General features: G+C 37.0%; 1 protein-coding gene across 3 annotated transcripts in view; it reads right to left on the reverse strand.

The window, feature by feature from the left end:
- The window catches only part of WDR35 (WD repeat domain 35), a 58,839-nt gene that overhangs the window by 14,890 nt on the left and 27,520 nt on the right, over positions 1-16,429 (reverse strand). For all 3 annotated transcript variants that reach the window (XM_064571907.1, XM_045884147.3, XM_064571908.1), the window contains exons 12-16: positions 11,922-12,066; positions 8,831-8,900; positions 7,746-7,799; positions 4,294-4,403; positions 3,584-3,794 (exon numbers count right to left, since the gene is read on the reverse strand). In XM_064571907.1, coding sequence (XP_064427977.1) covers positions 3,584-3,794; positions 4,294-4,403; positions 7,746-7,799; positions 8,831-8,900; positions 11,922-12,066 — 590 coding nt within the window. The remainder of the gene's footprint in view (positions 1-3,583; positions 3,795-4,293; positions 4,404-7,745; positions 7,800-8,830; positions 8,901-11,921; positions 12,067-16,429) is intronic.

A 16,429-nucleotide genomic window follows, 5' to 3' on the forward strand; every position in this document is an offset into this window, starting at 1 on the left:
TCGGCGGGGAGTCTGCTTCTCCCTCTGACCCTCCCCCCTCTCATGTGCTCTCTCTCTCTCTCATTCTCTCTCTCTCAAATAAATAAATAAAATCTTTAAAAATAAAAAAATAAAAATAAATAATAAAAAGTAAAAATTGTTGATTATATGAGAAAATTTTTACAAAATCCCTTTATTTCTTAAAAAAAATGTACTATGTAAAGGCAAATAATATGCCTTTATGAGCAATGAACACACAGAGAGAATCAGAACAAAATTTAATTCAAAAAGAAAGAATATAAGGATATATTTCTTTAAATTATAGAGGCATTTTGTACACCTGAATTATTTTGACACTACATGTGTCCAAATATACTTGTACAAAAATGTTTGTCACTAGAAAACTGTTTTATATTTGGCTAGATAAAAAACAAAGCAAGGCAGCCAAAAAATAAAGTCATAAAAGATGATGCGTGGATAAAAGTTATACCAAAAATAAAGAGAAAGTAAGAAAATACAGGGAGGAGGAGAGACCAAAAATTAAGAGTTTCCAAAATAACCTATTGGCACGTAAGTAAATATGCAAGTATTTGTGTAATTCAGATTTTAAAAAGTCAACTTCTGCTTGATCTCAACTAATTCTCTTTATTTTCCAAAATTCACTAGATATCCATCCACATTTCAACTGAATATGAAGTCTTAGACCAGTGGATGACAAAAGCAGGACACCCTCCACTACGCGGTACGCAAGAAGTTTATTTTTATCAAGAAAGTTTTTAAAACTTCACTAATCTATTCTATATTAAGTACTCTCATTCAGTACAGAAGTCAGAAGGTCTCATAACATGTGCAATATAACATAGGTACTCTGAAGTACTTACCCCCTCAATTCTAGCACATTGTGACATACTGAAGTTTGGACACACCTAGCTAAGTGGATTTAGGGATTACAGTTTCTAATTTTTAGCTAACCCTCATAAATTGGACATGTAGTTTCAAAATCCTCCTGCAAAGAATTTGTGAATTACTGGAATACCCATAATGCAAGCACAAGCAAACAAGACAAGGCAGAACAGTCACTTCCCTTACTCCTCGCACAGATTCCGAGGTTTTTACAAAGTGAAAACACATTACACAGTGAAAACAATGACAGTCTAATCAGGTCTGACAAAAAGTCAGTTAAAAAATGGAAATTATCAAGAAGACTATTTGAAACATGGGACCTATACTAAGTTAATAATTCCACACTCTATAAAGTGTGCATTATGTTTGAGACACTAGCTAATGGTAGCATGAACCATAACACCATGACATTTTAAAATAAAGTTTACCTCCTGTTATTTTTTTCTCATTCTTTTAAAATTTCTGTTTCAGGGACATGATTCACAATGTATTAATATGGTAGGTCATGTATATAATTTCTAATAAATAATTATACACATACAAAGGTATAGATACAAAAGTTTGGAAACCCCTTGTTTGGTAAAGAAGCATATAAAAATGAGAGGGTGGGTGACAAAAATATGAGATATGAAAGGAATATGAATATGAAATAGCATCAATGAGAGGGAAGATTCCAGAAAAAGACTAGAAAAGCGGAATCAGTACCTTGAGAGGGTCACTGGAGATAAAAATGATCAAGCAGGGAGTATCAACATTAAATACTCATTTCCAAATTCTCAAAGAAAGTGTGCTTTATCGGTGAATTACAACTTCACATTCAAATGGCACCCTTTTTTCACATATAATCTAAAGAAAACTTTACAACTTAAAGAAAGGTATGAATCTAGAATTCATGACAACACTCAAGTGGATAAAAATGTATTCAGTATTAACTGTCAAATGATAGCCTATCTCCTGAATAATAAAAGAATACGATGCCCTAAAGCAGCCCCAGCAAATTCGGTTTTGAAGTGTGTGTCCTTACATGACCAGTCAATAAGCAGCTACAGGAACGAACAGGAGAGAAACTAACCAAGCCGGGATCACAGCCAGCCAGTGTCCTCATGAATGAAAAGAACAGCAGGGTTTATAAGGAAATCCAGTCAGTGGTAAGGTTGAAAGAAATTCATCTAGCTCTAAATCCAACAGAAATTGAACTACTCGCTAAGCCAGAAAACAAACTCAAAAGAAATGAAAAACAAAACAAAACTGTTCTGTTCAAATTGCTTAAGAAGCACTTTGCACCAGGCCAGGATGTCTTTTCCCCCAGTGCTAGACTGAGCATGTGTGCTACACACACATTATGAACAGCCAGGCAGGCACAACACTCTCACTCATCCGGCATACGATTTCTGACTTAGTGCACACAGGGCCAACGATGGAAAAGGACCCCAACATTCAAAAAGTATTCCTCTCCTATCCTCACAGTTATCCTGTGGTTACCTGTCAAATTTTCACACTTGTTTTGTGGCAAGCATCAAATTTCCCTTGGACCCTTGAGAGAAGCCCCTGCTTACAAGTTAAATGCAACAGCCCTGATTGCCTTTCCTCTAAACCTAACTCAGGGACTAAAAATTACTAAGATCCTTAAGACTCCTAAAAGCTTTAACAAAGTCTTTGAGAGCAATTTATATCAGGTCATTTCCCAACCCAAAGATCCTGAGTAGAGCCAAAATGGGGAAATGTGAAAATAATTTAGGATATTAAAAGGACAAATAGTTTACCACTAAATGAATTACTCTAGAAGATCTTTGGCACCCCAGGGGCCCAAGCATGCAATTTCTTTCCAAAAAGGAAACTGTAAATCCACACATCAATTAATGACATACAGAAATTATCAACTTATCTATTATTTACATTTGTTGGGTACAGCAAGCATACAGAAAATTCCAAACCGAAAATCCATTAATTATTCAAAAATTGTATAAAAGATTTATTTCAATGATGCTTTGATTAGGCTACCACTCAAATTATTTTGAATTTCCTAAACACAAATGCTAACAGTTGATGCAGAGCAGACCAAGTGACAGGAAAATTCCAAGCTTAAAACAGCTGATGTGAGCTGCAAGTAGAAAATCAAAATACAACTTTAAAATTAGTGAGCAAGGAGCTTCCTGATACTCCAGAGAGGGTAGATTAGTCAGTCCACACTTGCATATTCATAAAATTATCAGAGTGAGAAAGACCAGGATTCGTGGCTGACAGAGTTGGTATGAATATAAATAAGACCAAGGAAGCACAGATTAAGGTGGACAGAGAGGCAAAAGAGAATAAAAGCACAAAGCAATTTCAAAATCCCATTTCTTTAGTTAGGTTGTTTTAAGCAATTTTGGTAAATGTTACTACTGATTTTCTTTTTTTCTTAACTTTCACAAGGAAAAAATAAAGACTATATATTAGAGACCATGGCTCCATCTTTTAAAAAGAACAGATAAATGCTTAGCAAGTGCCTTTCAGAGAAAGCAGAGAATATTTAAAGAATCGGTATTATTCCCACTTAAGACCAAATATGTTACAATTCCACAGAGATGTTTCTATTTATTTTCAGAAATTCATGCAACCAACAACCAACAAACCTCTTAAGGAAACATAAGGGAAATAGCCAGGTTTCGCTATCTGGCTCATTATTTATGTACTGCTTATGCTCCTTTCTTGTGTTTACCTCAGGATCCAAGTTTCTGAAAACATACATTCTTGTCTTCTCCATCATTGCAAACAAATCTGGATTATCTTTGGCCCACTTCATATCCCAGACATCTTTCCGCTCCAATTTTAACAACTCGCCAATGACTTGCTGTCCTGTGCTGTCTGTTACCCGAGCATCCAAGTCAAAGAAAGTTAGAACTCCTGAGATGTCTATGATAGCCAGACGACTACAAATAATGACATTGGAGAAGGGAAACAAAATTGTAAAATGATAATCAGCAATCACAAATATAATTACCTATTACTGTTCTTCTGCAAAAATCAGTTCATCTAAATCTGGGAAGAAGGCAGAAATGGCTTTAAAGAAATAACTGGTTTTAAACAAATTTTTACAAATTTGATAGAGAAGACATGGACTACTCTCCATTTTGCTTCCTTGTGAGGAAAAAGTATCCAAAGGAATTAAAGCAACTGACATGCAAACAATTTAAAGTATTACATTAGAATTTCTATATTTTGCCCACTTAGAGAAAAACATCTAAACACAGTATAAATACAACTATCTAAATATAAATATAGTATAGTAAAATCACACTGAACTATAAGTTTAAAACAAATACACATTTGTATTTATACAAATGTATTTATTGCATTTACTACATAAATCCAACAATCCCAATTGATAACTTCTAAACCCAACAACTACATGAGAATTTTCAGACTTACCTAGAGTTGCAATTCAAGGATAACTGGTAGGCTCGACAATTAAGGGAATATTTTTGAATTAAACCAACATTAGGAAGACTATATCTCTGAATGGTGCCAGATTCACGACCCTATGGAAATTACTTTTGATTATTAAAGCATATCTACATAATAAAATTAAATACAAATACAGGTCTGTCTATATGTTCACACATTTGTTTCCAAAACCAAAGTGATGGTGTCATAACTAACTGCCAATTCTGATACTGAATCACATTACTGATTACATATGTATCTCCTAATTTAATTAAAACCCTTTCAAAAGTGGCTGAAGGTGATCTAATTTTTTCATGTAGCATTTAAGAAAGAAGTCAGAAACCTAGCTGTTCCATACTACATAAATGCTTATATCACAAGGAAAAAATAACAAGGGTTATTTACAGTTGTTGTCTAGGTTAATATGCAGGGTACACGAAAAGCTAAAATATAAAGCACTCACTGAATTAAATTTCATATATATGAAAAATTAATTTAAGATCACCATATGAAACAGTTGTTACTGAAAGTCTATATTTTTCATCTATAGCCACCTATCTGATACTAGTTAGTGGGAAAGGGAGATGATCAGAAAGCAGTGATACAATGAGTATTAGTTTAAATCGGCCTAAAAATAAACAGTACAGGGGCACCTGGGTGGCTCAGTCGTTAAGTGTCTGCCTTCGGCTCAGGTCATGAGCTCAGGGTCTTAGGATCGAGCCCCACATCGGGTTCCCTGCTCAGTGGGGAGCCTGTTTCTCCCTCTCCCTCTGTCCCCCGGCTCATGCCCTCTATCTCAAATAAATAAATAAATAAATAAATAAATAAAATCTTTAAAAAAAATCTTTTTAAATAAAAATAAAACAATATAAATTACTATGCAACTCTGTGCAAGCCTTAATGCTGACAGATCAACAGTTGGTATAACAATCAGGACAGAACTGTGGTTTCCAAACCCTTCCGTGCCTCTGGTCATGGCAACGGGACAAAGCAGAAGGCTCCACTCAGCCAATCTTTCCTTCCCCTTTTAATCAGAGCGGCATTGCTTTTGCAGCATGACTCTCAAGAGGGGCCTACCAGAAAGGCTGGAAGGGTGAGGGAGAGAATATTTTTTAATGTATATTAGGGAAGTATGGGTTTCAGAAGATTTACCATATTGGAGTAGGAAATAAGATTTTGTTTTTGAAAAAAGGGCTCCTGTGGCTTCCAAGGTTTGAAAAAGAAATCATTCTAAAACCTTCTACATTCCTCTGTCAAATAAATAAAATCTTTAAAAAAATAAAGGGGGGGGCGCGCCTGGGTGGCTCAGTCGTTAAGCATCTGCCTTCGGCTGAGGTCACGATCCCAGGGTCCTGGGATCGAGCCCCGCATCGGGCTCCCTGCTCCGCGGGAAGCCTGCTTCTCCCTCTCCCTCTGCCCCTGCTTGTGTTCCCTCTCTCATTGTCTCTCTGTCAAATAAATAAATAAAATCGTTAAAAATTAAAAAATACATTTTACATTTCAACGGCAAAAAGAAGTTTTAAATGCAGAAGGTACTTTCTCCATTAAAACTTCTGGCTGGTAGATAAAGGGCTAGTATCCAAAATCTATAAAGAACTTATCAAACTCAACACCCAAAGAACAAATAATCCAATCAAGAAATGGGCAGAAGACATTGACAGACATTTCTGCAAAGAAGACATCCAAATGGCCAACAGACACATGAAAAAGTGCTCAATATCGCTCGGCATCAGGGAAATCCAAATCAAAACTTCAATGAGATACCACCTCACACCAGTCAGAATGGCAAAATTAACAAGTCAGGAAAGAACAGATGTTGGCGAGGATGCGAAGAAAGGGGAACCCTCTTACACTCTTGGTGGGAATGCAAACTAGTGCAGCCACTCTGGAAAACAGTATGGAGGTTCCTCAAAAAGTTGAAAATAGAGCTACCCTATGACCCAGCAATTGCACTACTGGGTATTTACCTCAAAGATACAAATGTAGGGATCCAAAGGGGCACATGCACCCCGATGTTTATAGCAGCAATGTCCACAATAGCCAAACTATGGAAAGAGCCTAGATGTCCATCAACAGATGAATGGATAAAGAAGATGTGGTGTATACACACACACACACACACACACACACACTGGAATATTATGCAGCCATCAAAAAAAAATCTTGCCATTTACAATGATGTGGATGCAACTAGAAGGTATTGTGCTAAGTGAAATAAGTCAATCAGAGAAAGACAATTATCATATGATCTCACTGATATGAGAAATTTGAGAAACAAGACAGAGGATCATAGGAGAAGGGAAGGAAAAATGAAACGAGATGAAACATAGAGAGAGGGAGACAAACCATAAGAGACTCTTAATCTCAGGAAACAAACTGAGTGCTGCTGGAGTGGTGGGGGGTGGGAGAGATGGGGTGGCTGAGTGATGGACACTGGGGAGGGTATGTGCTATGGTGAGCGCTGTGAATTGTATAAGACTGATGAATCACAGACCTGTACCTCTGAAAAAAATAGTACATTATATGTTAATAAGAAAATAAAAAAATAAAAACACAAAACTTCTGGTTGTTATTAAACTGAGTACGTTTCTTCAGGTAGACTCTGTCATTTAGGAATTATGTCAATTTTTGTGATTGATATGAGTTGCATGTTATTTTTTTCTGCAAATATCAGAAACACAACTAACACAACAACAACAACAACAAAAAAAAAACCCTGCCATACAGCAAAGAATCTAAAAAGAAAACAAGAGGCTCTGTAAGACAAACTGCTATAAAAATCCTAATGAGGAAAAACAAATACGACATTCTTAAGATTTTGTCCCCCATAAAATTTCTAATGGCTAAAGAACATAACTAGAACTGTAAATATACACTATTAAGGCTCTGATTACATAATTCAAATTCAATGACTCCACCAGCATTACTATATTAAACATTTAGTTCTAAAATTAATATTTTCATATGTCAGAGCTCAAGAAAAGACACTGTAACATTGATTTTATTTGAAAATTTTGCCCTAGACTTCTTCACTTTACTGGTTAGCAAACACAAGACCTCTTCATTTTAAGTCTTACGAAAGTAGCTGAGCCAAAACCTTTCTCCAACACAAAATAGCAGGCCACATAGAGGAGGAAGCTTTCGAAGACCTGCTACCACCATCCAATCCACCCTGCACCTGCCAACCCTTGTGTGGCTTCTTCAACCCAGTGTCAAACTCTCCCCAGCGGGCCACTATTCTACCCATTTTATAAACAGGTGTTTTTGCAAATGCTTAACAATTTGTGAGGCAACCTTTAAAACTTTCTTATTTCTTATGTTGGACTTAGTAAGTTAGGTGCCCACAAGATGATATTCAAATCCAAAACACATTACTTGACTCTATTTTTATAATTTAAACAATTATTATTCATAAAATCAGTTTGCTTCGAACTTACCACAATCAATGTCTTATCAGATGCAGTTATGGCACAAATCGGATCCCGGGTGCCCTAAAATAAATTGTTATCCTTTAACAAATATTTATGGAATGACTAATCTGGTATAAGGTAGTATGCAATTCACCAAGAAGAATACTCCAATATGTTTATTAACTTAACATTTACTTAATGAGCACCTACTATGTGCTAGACACTGAACTAAGCACTGGAGACATGCGGATAAAACCTTACCCCTCAGGGATTCCTCAAAAGCCTACTGAGGAAGACAGGGGGCCCAACACCTGAAGACAGCACAATACAAGTAGAGATGTGCTCAGGAGTTGTGAGAGTGATAGGAAGGAACATCTCACCCATACAGGAGGAGGCAGGGAGGCAGAAACCTGAGCTCAGTCATAAAAGAAGAGATGGCGGAAGGACAGACAGCCCTTTGCCAGAATGAGCAAGGGGAGGTCACTCGGTACTGCAACAGCCTGGATGGATCTCAACAGCTTATAAGCTTAGTGCGAAAAAGCCAATTTCAAAAGGTTACATGTTACAGGATTCCCTTCATTTAAAAAATTCGCAGAGTGACAAAACTAGAGATGGAAACAGATTCGTGGTTGCCAGGGGGCAGGGACGGGGTGGAGAGCAAGTGCAAAAGTGGAGAACTCGCATGAGGCATGTCCCTTCCTGATGGTAAGACGACATGAAACTACGCGCATGGGTGTACATGGAAAAACTAGTGAAAACTGAGTAAGGAATCAGTGGGAGTCCAGTTAACAGTGTCATTACCAATATCAATTTCCTGTTTTTGATATTATCCTACAGTTATAGATGTCACCACTGAGGGAAGCAGGGTAAAGAGGTTCTATGTGCTATCTGTGCAACTTCCCGTGAGCCTGTAATTATTTCAAAAATGTTTTTAAAAGTCAAAAGAAGAAAAAAAAGCAGGCCAAGAAAAAAGGTTTTCAGAATAGACATTTTTTAAAGAATTACTAGAATAAGATGCTATTCAGTAAAAAATTCTCAGATCTCAAAATAAAGTTAGAGTATTTTGAAATTTACAGATACCAACATTTGCTGGCAATAATAAGATCACCTACTTGAATGGCTTTACTATAATCAAGCACCCCATCCACTGATCCAGAAGGAGTATCATCAACATGATAAATTCTGGAGAAAAAATAAGTGAGAATTTCAAAGATGGTCTAAGTACAGGTTATACCATTTCATAATCTCTAAAACAATTAAAAGACTGGATAATGCCAATTAATACTACTATGTAACATAAATGTCCTGATTATTTTAAAGAGTTCTTGACACAGCTCGATCCCATAAAGGTAGAAACTACCTACCAGGTGTTTACTAGTTATGCAAGTGATATGTTCCTGAAAGTTATGCCAAAAACATATTTGAACATTGAATCACATATTTCCAATAAATTTCATTAAGCCCCAACAGATATTTTACCTTATTCTGCAAATGAACATCACTCAGAAATAACTTCAATACACTAAGTTTCTCTTATTTCTCCATAATTTCCCTATCAATGTGCTTAATAAAGGTAAAGCTTAAATGTATTTGGGAAGCTCTAATTAATGGAATTTTTGTTCTGAAATGAAGAATAATTCTTGGGATGCCTGGGTGGCTCAGTCAGTTAAGCATCTGCCTTCAGCTCGGGTCATGATCCCAGGGTCCTGGGCTCGAGTCCCGCATCAGGCTCCTTGCTCAGCAGGGAGCCTGCTTCTCCCTCTGCCTGTTTCTCCCCCTGCTTGGGCTCTCTCTGACAAATGAATAAATAAAAAAATCTTAAAAAAAAAAAAAGCATTCTTATGTTCCCTGTGTTGTGAAGATGCACTCTTTTTGGATTTCCTCCATCTGATACCTTCAATATAATACTATTCACACCATAGCATCTCTACTACTTTACTTGTCTCTCACACCAGTTGAGGAGTTTCCTGGAGGCAAAGACCATGTCTCCAGTGCCCAGCACAGTGCCACACACTGTCAGGTGCTCTATGTCTGCTGGAAAAATATTAAAATGAGTGAAGGTGAATAGGGAGGATACATCATAGAGTAGCTATGAGGCCCTCACAAGCTACTTAACCTCTCTGAGCCCCAATTTCTCCATGTGGAGAATAAGGGCAACCTTTTTCAGGGTTTTTTAAGAGGCATAAATAAAATGATGTTTGTAAAGCACATATGCACAGAGCCTGATCATCAAGAAGTCATAGATGGAATACAGTCACAAGAAAATCAAGCCATTTTCTGTCTTTAAAATATCATGAAATTTTATCATTGTTAAATTGAAATCATAATTGTACTTTCATTAATATAATGAGATCAAGTGTTAAACAGCAATGTATTAAATGCAGAAAGAAAATATATTAAAAAAAGAAAATAATAAATTTAGAGGTACCAGGTTTCTGCATTTTAATACATTTCTATTAAGTATATCCAGCTACTATTATTATTCTACTTAGTTATCACAAAATAAAAGTCAAAGGTCAGAATAGGCGGTCTCTCAAGATCATGTGACCATCTTCCCTCTCTTAAAACAAGGAAAGTGCTACAAGAAAGGCCAATCTGAGTAAGCATTTCAGAGCCAGATCAACCTGACTCTATGTCCCATTTCAACTTATCAGCTGGTGACCTTTGGCAAATAAATTAAGCTCCTGTGTCTTAGTTCCCTCTCTGAAACAGGATTAATAAGAGTACTGACTAGGCTTACTGTAGTATCTAGCATATTAGAAGTACTCAATCAGTGATGGCTGTTCTCACCATCATCCACCATATTTTACAGATGAGGAAACTGAGGCCCAGAGAGAACCTGCCCAATCATTAAAACCAGTAAGTGTGTCCCAGACAGAAACAGAGGGAGATGCTGCCATCTTAAGCCAGAATATCTTTAGCTGGCTCTCAGAGGACACTTACTCTATGTAGAGGCTAGACTTTTCAGTTCCAACTTTGTCCTAAGATCTCCCTGCAGACTGTGGTTCCCTTGCTTATTATTGCTACCACTGTCACATGCTGTCCTGAGAGAGGCCAAAGGTTCTTCCTATTTAGACTTTCAGAACTACTAAGAAAACAAGATACCGTATTTTTCAACCATTTGGAGGTTTTTGTTTTGTTTTGTTTTGTTTTGTTTTAGAGAGGGAGAAGTGGTGGAGAGGGAGGGAGGGAGAGAGTGAGAGAATTTAAATAGGCTCCATGCCCAACACAGAGCTCAATCTCACAACCCTGAGATCATGACCTAAGCCGTAATCAAGAGTCAGACGCATAACCAACTGAGCCACCCAGGTGTCCCTCAGCTGGTTTGTTTTGGTTTGGTTTGGTTTGGGTTTTTTTTGTTTGTTTGTTTCCATATGAATTCACATATCTAAAATATTTTTACTGGGGACATTTCTCCTATCTTAGTACATGAGTGAGTCTTAAAGGGAAAGGAAGATTGCATTAAGATCTCAAGCATGTGTGAGGGAAGATGCTCTGACATGACCCCTGTTGCCCACTCCCACCAACACAGACCTATGCCCTGATTAAGAATTATTAGCTTGGAACACTCAACAAAATGCCTTCTTTAAAGGCTTAGGGTAACAACAAAAGGGCAAAAAGAGTATCACCAACAGAGACAATATAACTAACAAAACACAGTAAATGCATCTGGACCTTGAAACTTACTACAGGGAATCCCCCCATCCTAGATTCCCTCGAATCCACGGCAAGAAAAAGAAGCCAAGTGACCAGTTCGCCCCACCTGAAGACCTCCTCCCTATCTAAGAACCTGTCTGAGAATCTCTCCTATGGAGACTGATACTAGAATCACCCCCACCCTTCTGGAAACACCTATCCACTAACCCGTAAGAATGAAGCTTTGGTTAGGCATTCACTTGAATAACCATATTTATGCTTTATCCTAATATGGTAAGTACAGATGAGTGAGAACAGCTATTTCCTTATAAAAACACAGATTTCCACTCTATCTCCAAGGGCTTTCTTTAATTACACCACGCTACCTCTCATCTATTTTGATAAATTTAGACAAATAATTTGAAAGGTTTTGAAGTTAATGGAAAAATATTATTTCTAGTAACCAAAACAATCTACAGTTCTCAAGCATGACAATTTATAATTAACTATGTCTAATTTAAATGCGATAGGGTTGAGCTACTAGAAACCATACATCAAAAGACGTACCTTTCTCTCCCTTCTTTCCGAGACCGCGTGATCTGATTAATTTCCAATGCTGTGAGCTTCTTTGCCACACGATACTGCCAGGTATAAAATGCTTCTTTTGAAGCCGCTACCACATGCGTTTTGGTCATTGCAACGAATAACGGTACTATTAAAAAGAGCGTTAAGACAGTTAGGTTACAGTTACACAGAAACGCAGAATGTTTGTGCTGCAAAGGAATTCAGTGAGCACTGCATTCGACTCCTCATTGCAGACAATATACCTCACACACAGTCTCTAAAATCAAAAAAGAATCAAAAGCTTGTAGAACTATACAAAAATGCTACATCAAAATGGATCAAAGACCTAAATGTAAGAGCTAAAACTGTAGAAATCCTAGAAGAAAAAAAAAAACTTAGGAATAAATCTTTGTGACCGTGGATTAGTCAAGAGTTTCTTAGAGATGACACCAAAAGCACAAGCAACAAAACAAAATGGAGATGATAAACTGGACTTCATCAAATTAAAAACATTTGTGCTTCAAAAGACTTTTTCTTTTAAGATTTTACTTATTTGAGAGAGAGGAAGATAGTGAGAGAGGGCATGAGCAGTGGGAAAGGGAGAAGCACGCTCTCCGCAGAGCAGGAAACACCAACGTGGGGCTCGATCCCAAGACCCTGAGATCATGACCTGAGGCGGAAGGCAGATGCTTAACCAACTGAGCCACCCAGGCGCCCCAACATTTGTGCTTCAAAGGACACCATCAAAAAAGTGAAAAGACAGCCCACAGAAGGAAGTATTTGTAAATCATATATGTGATAAGGAATTGTTTCTAGAATATGTAAAGAGCTCTTAGAATTCAATAATAAAAAGATAAACAGCCCAATTAAAAAATGGGCAAAAGATCTGAACAGACATTTCTCCAATGAAGATATACAAACAGCCAGTAAGCAAAGGAAAAGATGTTCAACAGTATTAGCCATCAAGCAAATGCAAATCAAAACCACAATGAGATACTACTTCCGTCCCATTTTAATGGCTAAAATCAAAAGGCTAGACAATAATGAGTATTGCCAAGGATGTACAGAAATGGTAAGAAAATAAAGTGGTGCGCCCACTTTGAAAAATAGTTTGGCAGTTTCTCCAAATGTTAAATACAGAGTTACCACAGGCCCCAACAACTCCACTCCTAGGTATATACCCAAGAGAAATGAAAACACTTGTCCACACAAAAGCTCACACACAAATGTTCAGAACAGCATTGTTCATAATAGCCAAAAAGTAGAAATAGCCCAAATGTCCATTAACTGATGAATAAATCAACTCCCACTCCTTCCACCTGTCCCCACTATTATTACTGCTTGTTTTGGGCCTTTATCCTTCCCTCCAATCTCACGTCTTATATTTCCTCATTAATTTAGGAAAGAAAATTCTCCAAAGTTCCTTCCTAATTTCAGAAATATTCTCCTAAACATGTAACTTTTTTTCATCTTTTTCATGTTTTTCTTTTTTTGAAGATTTTATTTATTTGACAGAGAGAGAGAAAGAGAGAGAGCACAAGCAGGGGGCATAGCAGGCTCCCCACTAAGCAGAGAGCCCTACCCAGGGCTTGGTCCCAGGATCCTGGGATCATGACCTGAGCTGAAGGCAGATATTTAACCAACTGGGCCACCCACGTGCTCCTTTCTGTTCTGTTTCTTAAAGAACATTTAATTAGCTCCTACTGTGTACCCTTTGATGACACAGTCTTATCAAATCTATCTCAAAAATTTTTAAATGGAGGAATAAAGAAGTAAAATAACTTGCCCATGGTCGCAAAACAAACTAAACACCATAAAAGTAAGCACACACATTCACACAAAATATGTAAAAACAAACAAAAAAATCCTTCATAAAAGATCATTTTAGTACCTGTTTTCTAAACTCATGAATAATGAGAATAGTGTAAAACTTATGTTTTATTAACTATTAAGCAAAGTACTCGTACGGCCAGAATAAAGGAATGGTGTCAGTAGTAGCTCTACCATTTAGGGAGCTCTTGCCACAGTCCAAGAAGATATTTAAGGCAGGAAGAGACTTGGAAAGTGGACTAAGAATTAGAAACCAGACGAATGGTGAAATGTTAATTAAGGAGATTACCAACTTTGGGTTTCAAATTCAAGAATTTTTATATGCTAAGTAATTCAGTTAGTTGAATCATACTAAAAAAAAAACCTTTTTCATTAAAACTGTCAAGATTGTTCTATTCAAAACACATACTATTGTTGAACTCTAGAGGGAGCCAGAAGCCTTTCCTGTAGGGAACAAGCGGTTGAAAGGCAGTCCTGGAGAAGGGGAGCAAAGCCCTGGGGAGTGCGGAGTGGGATGAATGAGCACGCCAGGCCCAGGCTTTGCTCAGCTTTCTCTGACCCCGGCTCTTCACTAAATCCTAAGACCTTTGCTAAATGTTTAGTAAATTCTACCACAGACACATTATCTAATGCCAACTATTATGCCCTTAGTGTGATTTAAAGGAAGCTCACAAACTTTTAAACTACTTTCTAATAATACAATTTTTCTTAAGCATATAAAAGCATTCCTCTATCCACTGTTTACCTACAACTAAATTATATTCATGTTCCTTTTTTTTTTTTTTAAGATTGTTTATTTATTTGAGAGAGATAGTGACAGAGATAGCAAGAGATAGCACAAGCGGGAAGGAGGGAGAAGCAGGCTCCCGCTGAGCAGGGAGCCTGAAGTGGGACTCAATCCCAGGACCCTGGGATCATGACCTGAGCCCAAGGCAGACATTTAACTGACTGAGCCACCCAGGCGCCCCTGTTCCTTTCTGATACATCCTAAATAATCACAATAACTAATCGTTAGCCTGATTAATTCAAAAGTAAAATGTTAGTGGTTCATGGAAAGAGTCAGACTTTGGGATTAAAGCAACAGGTTCTTGCTTAACTCTGTGGCCTTAGAAAAATCACTTATTCTCTCTGAACCTCAGTTTACTCACTGCAACTGAAGATGATAATAATACCAACCTTATACAGCTGCTTAAAGATTAAAAGAGATAGTAAACATAAAGCATAGTACAGTGCCTGGAATAGAATAAAGGCTTAATAATCACTTCAAAGCCAATATTTATTGAATTTTAAATGTATATATATACCAGGTACATATTGTAATATACTAATTATAATCACATAGTTATATATAATATATAATTGTATTAATATATAATGAAAATACTCCATAGTATCTATTCTCACTCACACAACTACTCCTTGAGGTAGGCATTATTATCCCCATGTAGCAGATGAAGACACAGAAAGATGGAGGAGTTAAATAACTTGCTGAACACACAGCTGGAAAGTGGGAGAAGGTGGGACACAAGCCCAGTTAAACTGGCTCCAGAAGCTGTGTCCTTAACCACTATGGCATCATGCTTCTCATTAAGGGTTAATAAGTATTAGATGTGGTTACTATTATTTTCTTTACTTTTATTACCTACATAGGTTTTTATAATAAAATCACACACAAACCCACCGGTCAATATAAAAAACAAATACAAATGTATCTGAAACATACATTCTTTTGAATCAGTAGGGTAGTAATTTCAGCAAATTCATATAGGTAGATAATCCTACCTACAAAAATTATGCTAGATATTCATTAAAAGATCCAACCCATCCAGGTGGATTCATTCTTAGTTTCCTAGAACTAAACCTCCAGGAAAAAGTTAAGAATCTAAATTTTAACAGATAGAACATTTTAGAAAAAGAACACAACCAGGATAAAAGCACTCCACGCCCTTCTCAACTATTCATTATCTACAAAAAAATTTCAAATATCTAGAATGATTATTGGGAAAAAAATTTTTAAGAAAATGACAGTCTCTTCAACAAATGGTGTTGGGAAAATTGGACAGCCACATGCAGAAGAATGAAACTGGACCACTCTTTTACACCATACACAAAAATAAACTCAAAATGGATGGAATCCATCAGAATCCTAGAGAAGAACACAGGCACCTCTTTGACATCAGCCACAGCAACTTCTTGCTAAACATGTCTCCAAAGGCAAAAGAAACAAAAGCAAAAATGAACTATTGGGACCTCATCAAAATAAAAAGCTTTTGCACAGCAAAGGAAACAGGCAACAAAACTAAAAGCAACCTACAGAATGGGAGAAGATATTTACAAATGACATAACAGTTAAAGGGCTAGTACCCAAGATCCATAAAGACTTACCAAACTCAACACCCAAAAAAACAAATAATCCACTCAAAAAATGGGCAAAAGACATGAACAGACATTTCTCCAAAGAAGACATCCAAATGGCCAACAGACACATGAAAAAATGCTCAACGTCACTTGGCATCAGGGAAATATAAATCAAAACCATAATGAGATACCACCTCACACGGGTCAGAATGGCTAAAATGAACAAGTCAGGAAATGACAGATGTTGGCGGGGATGTGGAGAAAGGGGAACCCTCTTACACTCTTGGTGGGAATGCAAAGTGGTGCAGCCACTCTGGAAAACA

Source organism: Mirounga angustirostris, unplaced genomic scaffold, assembly GCF_029215605.1.
Source record: "Mirounga angustirostris isolate CCGP_5_RB_7025 unplaced genomic scaffold, mMirAng1.0.hap1 SCAF_10, whole genome shotgun sequence".
Classification (NCBI taxonomy): domain Eukaryota; kingdom Metazoa; phylum Chordata; class Mammalia; order Carnivora; family Phocidae; genus Mirounga; species Mirounga angustirostris.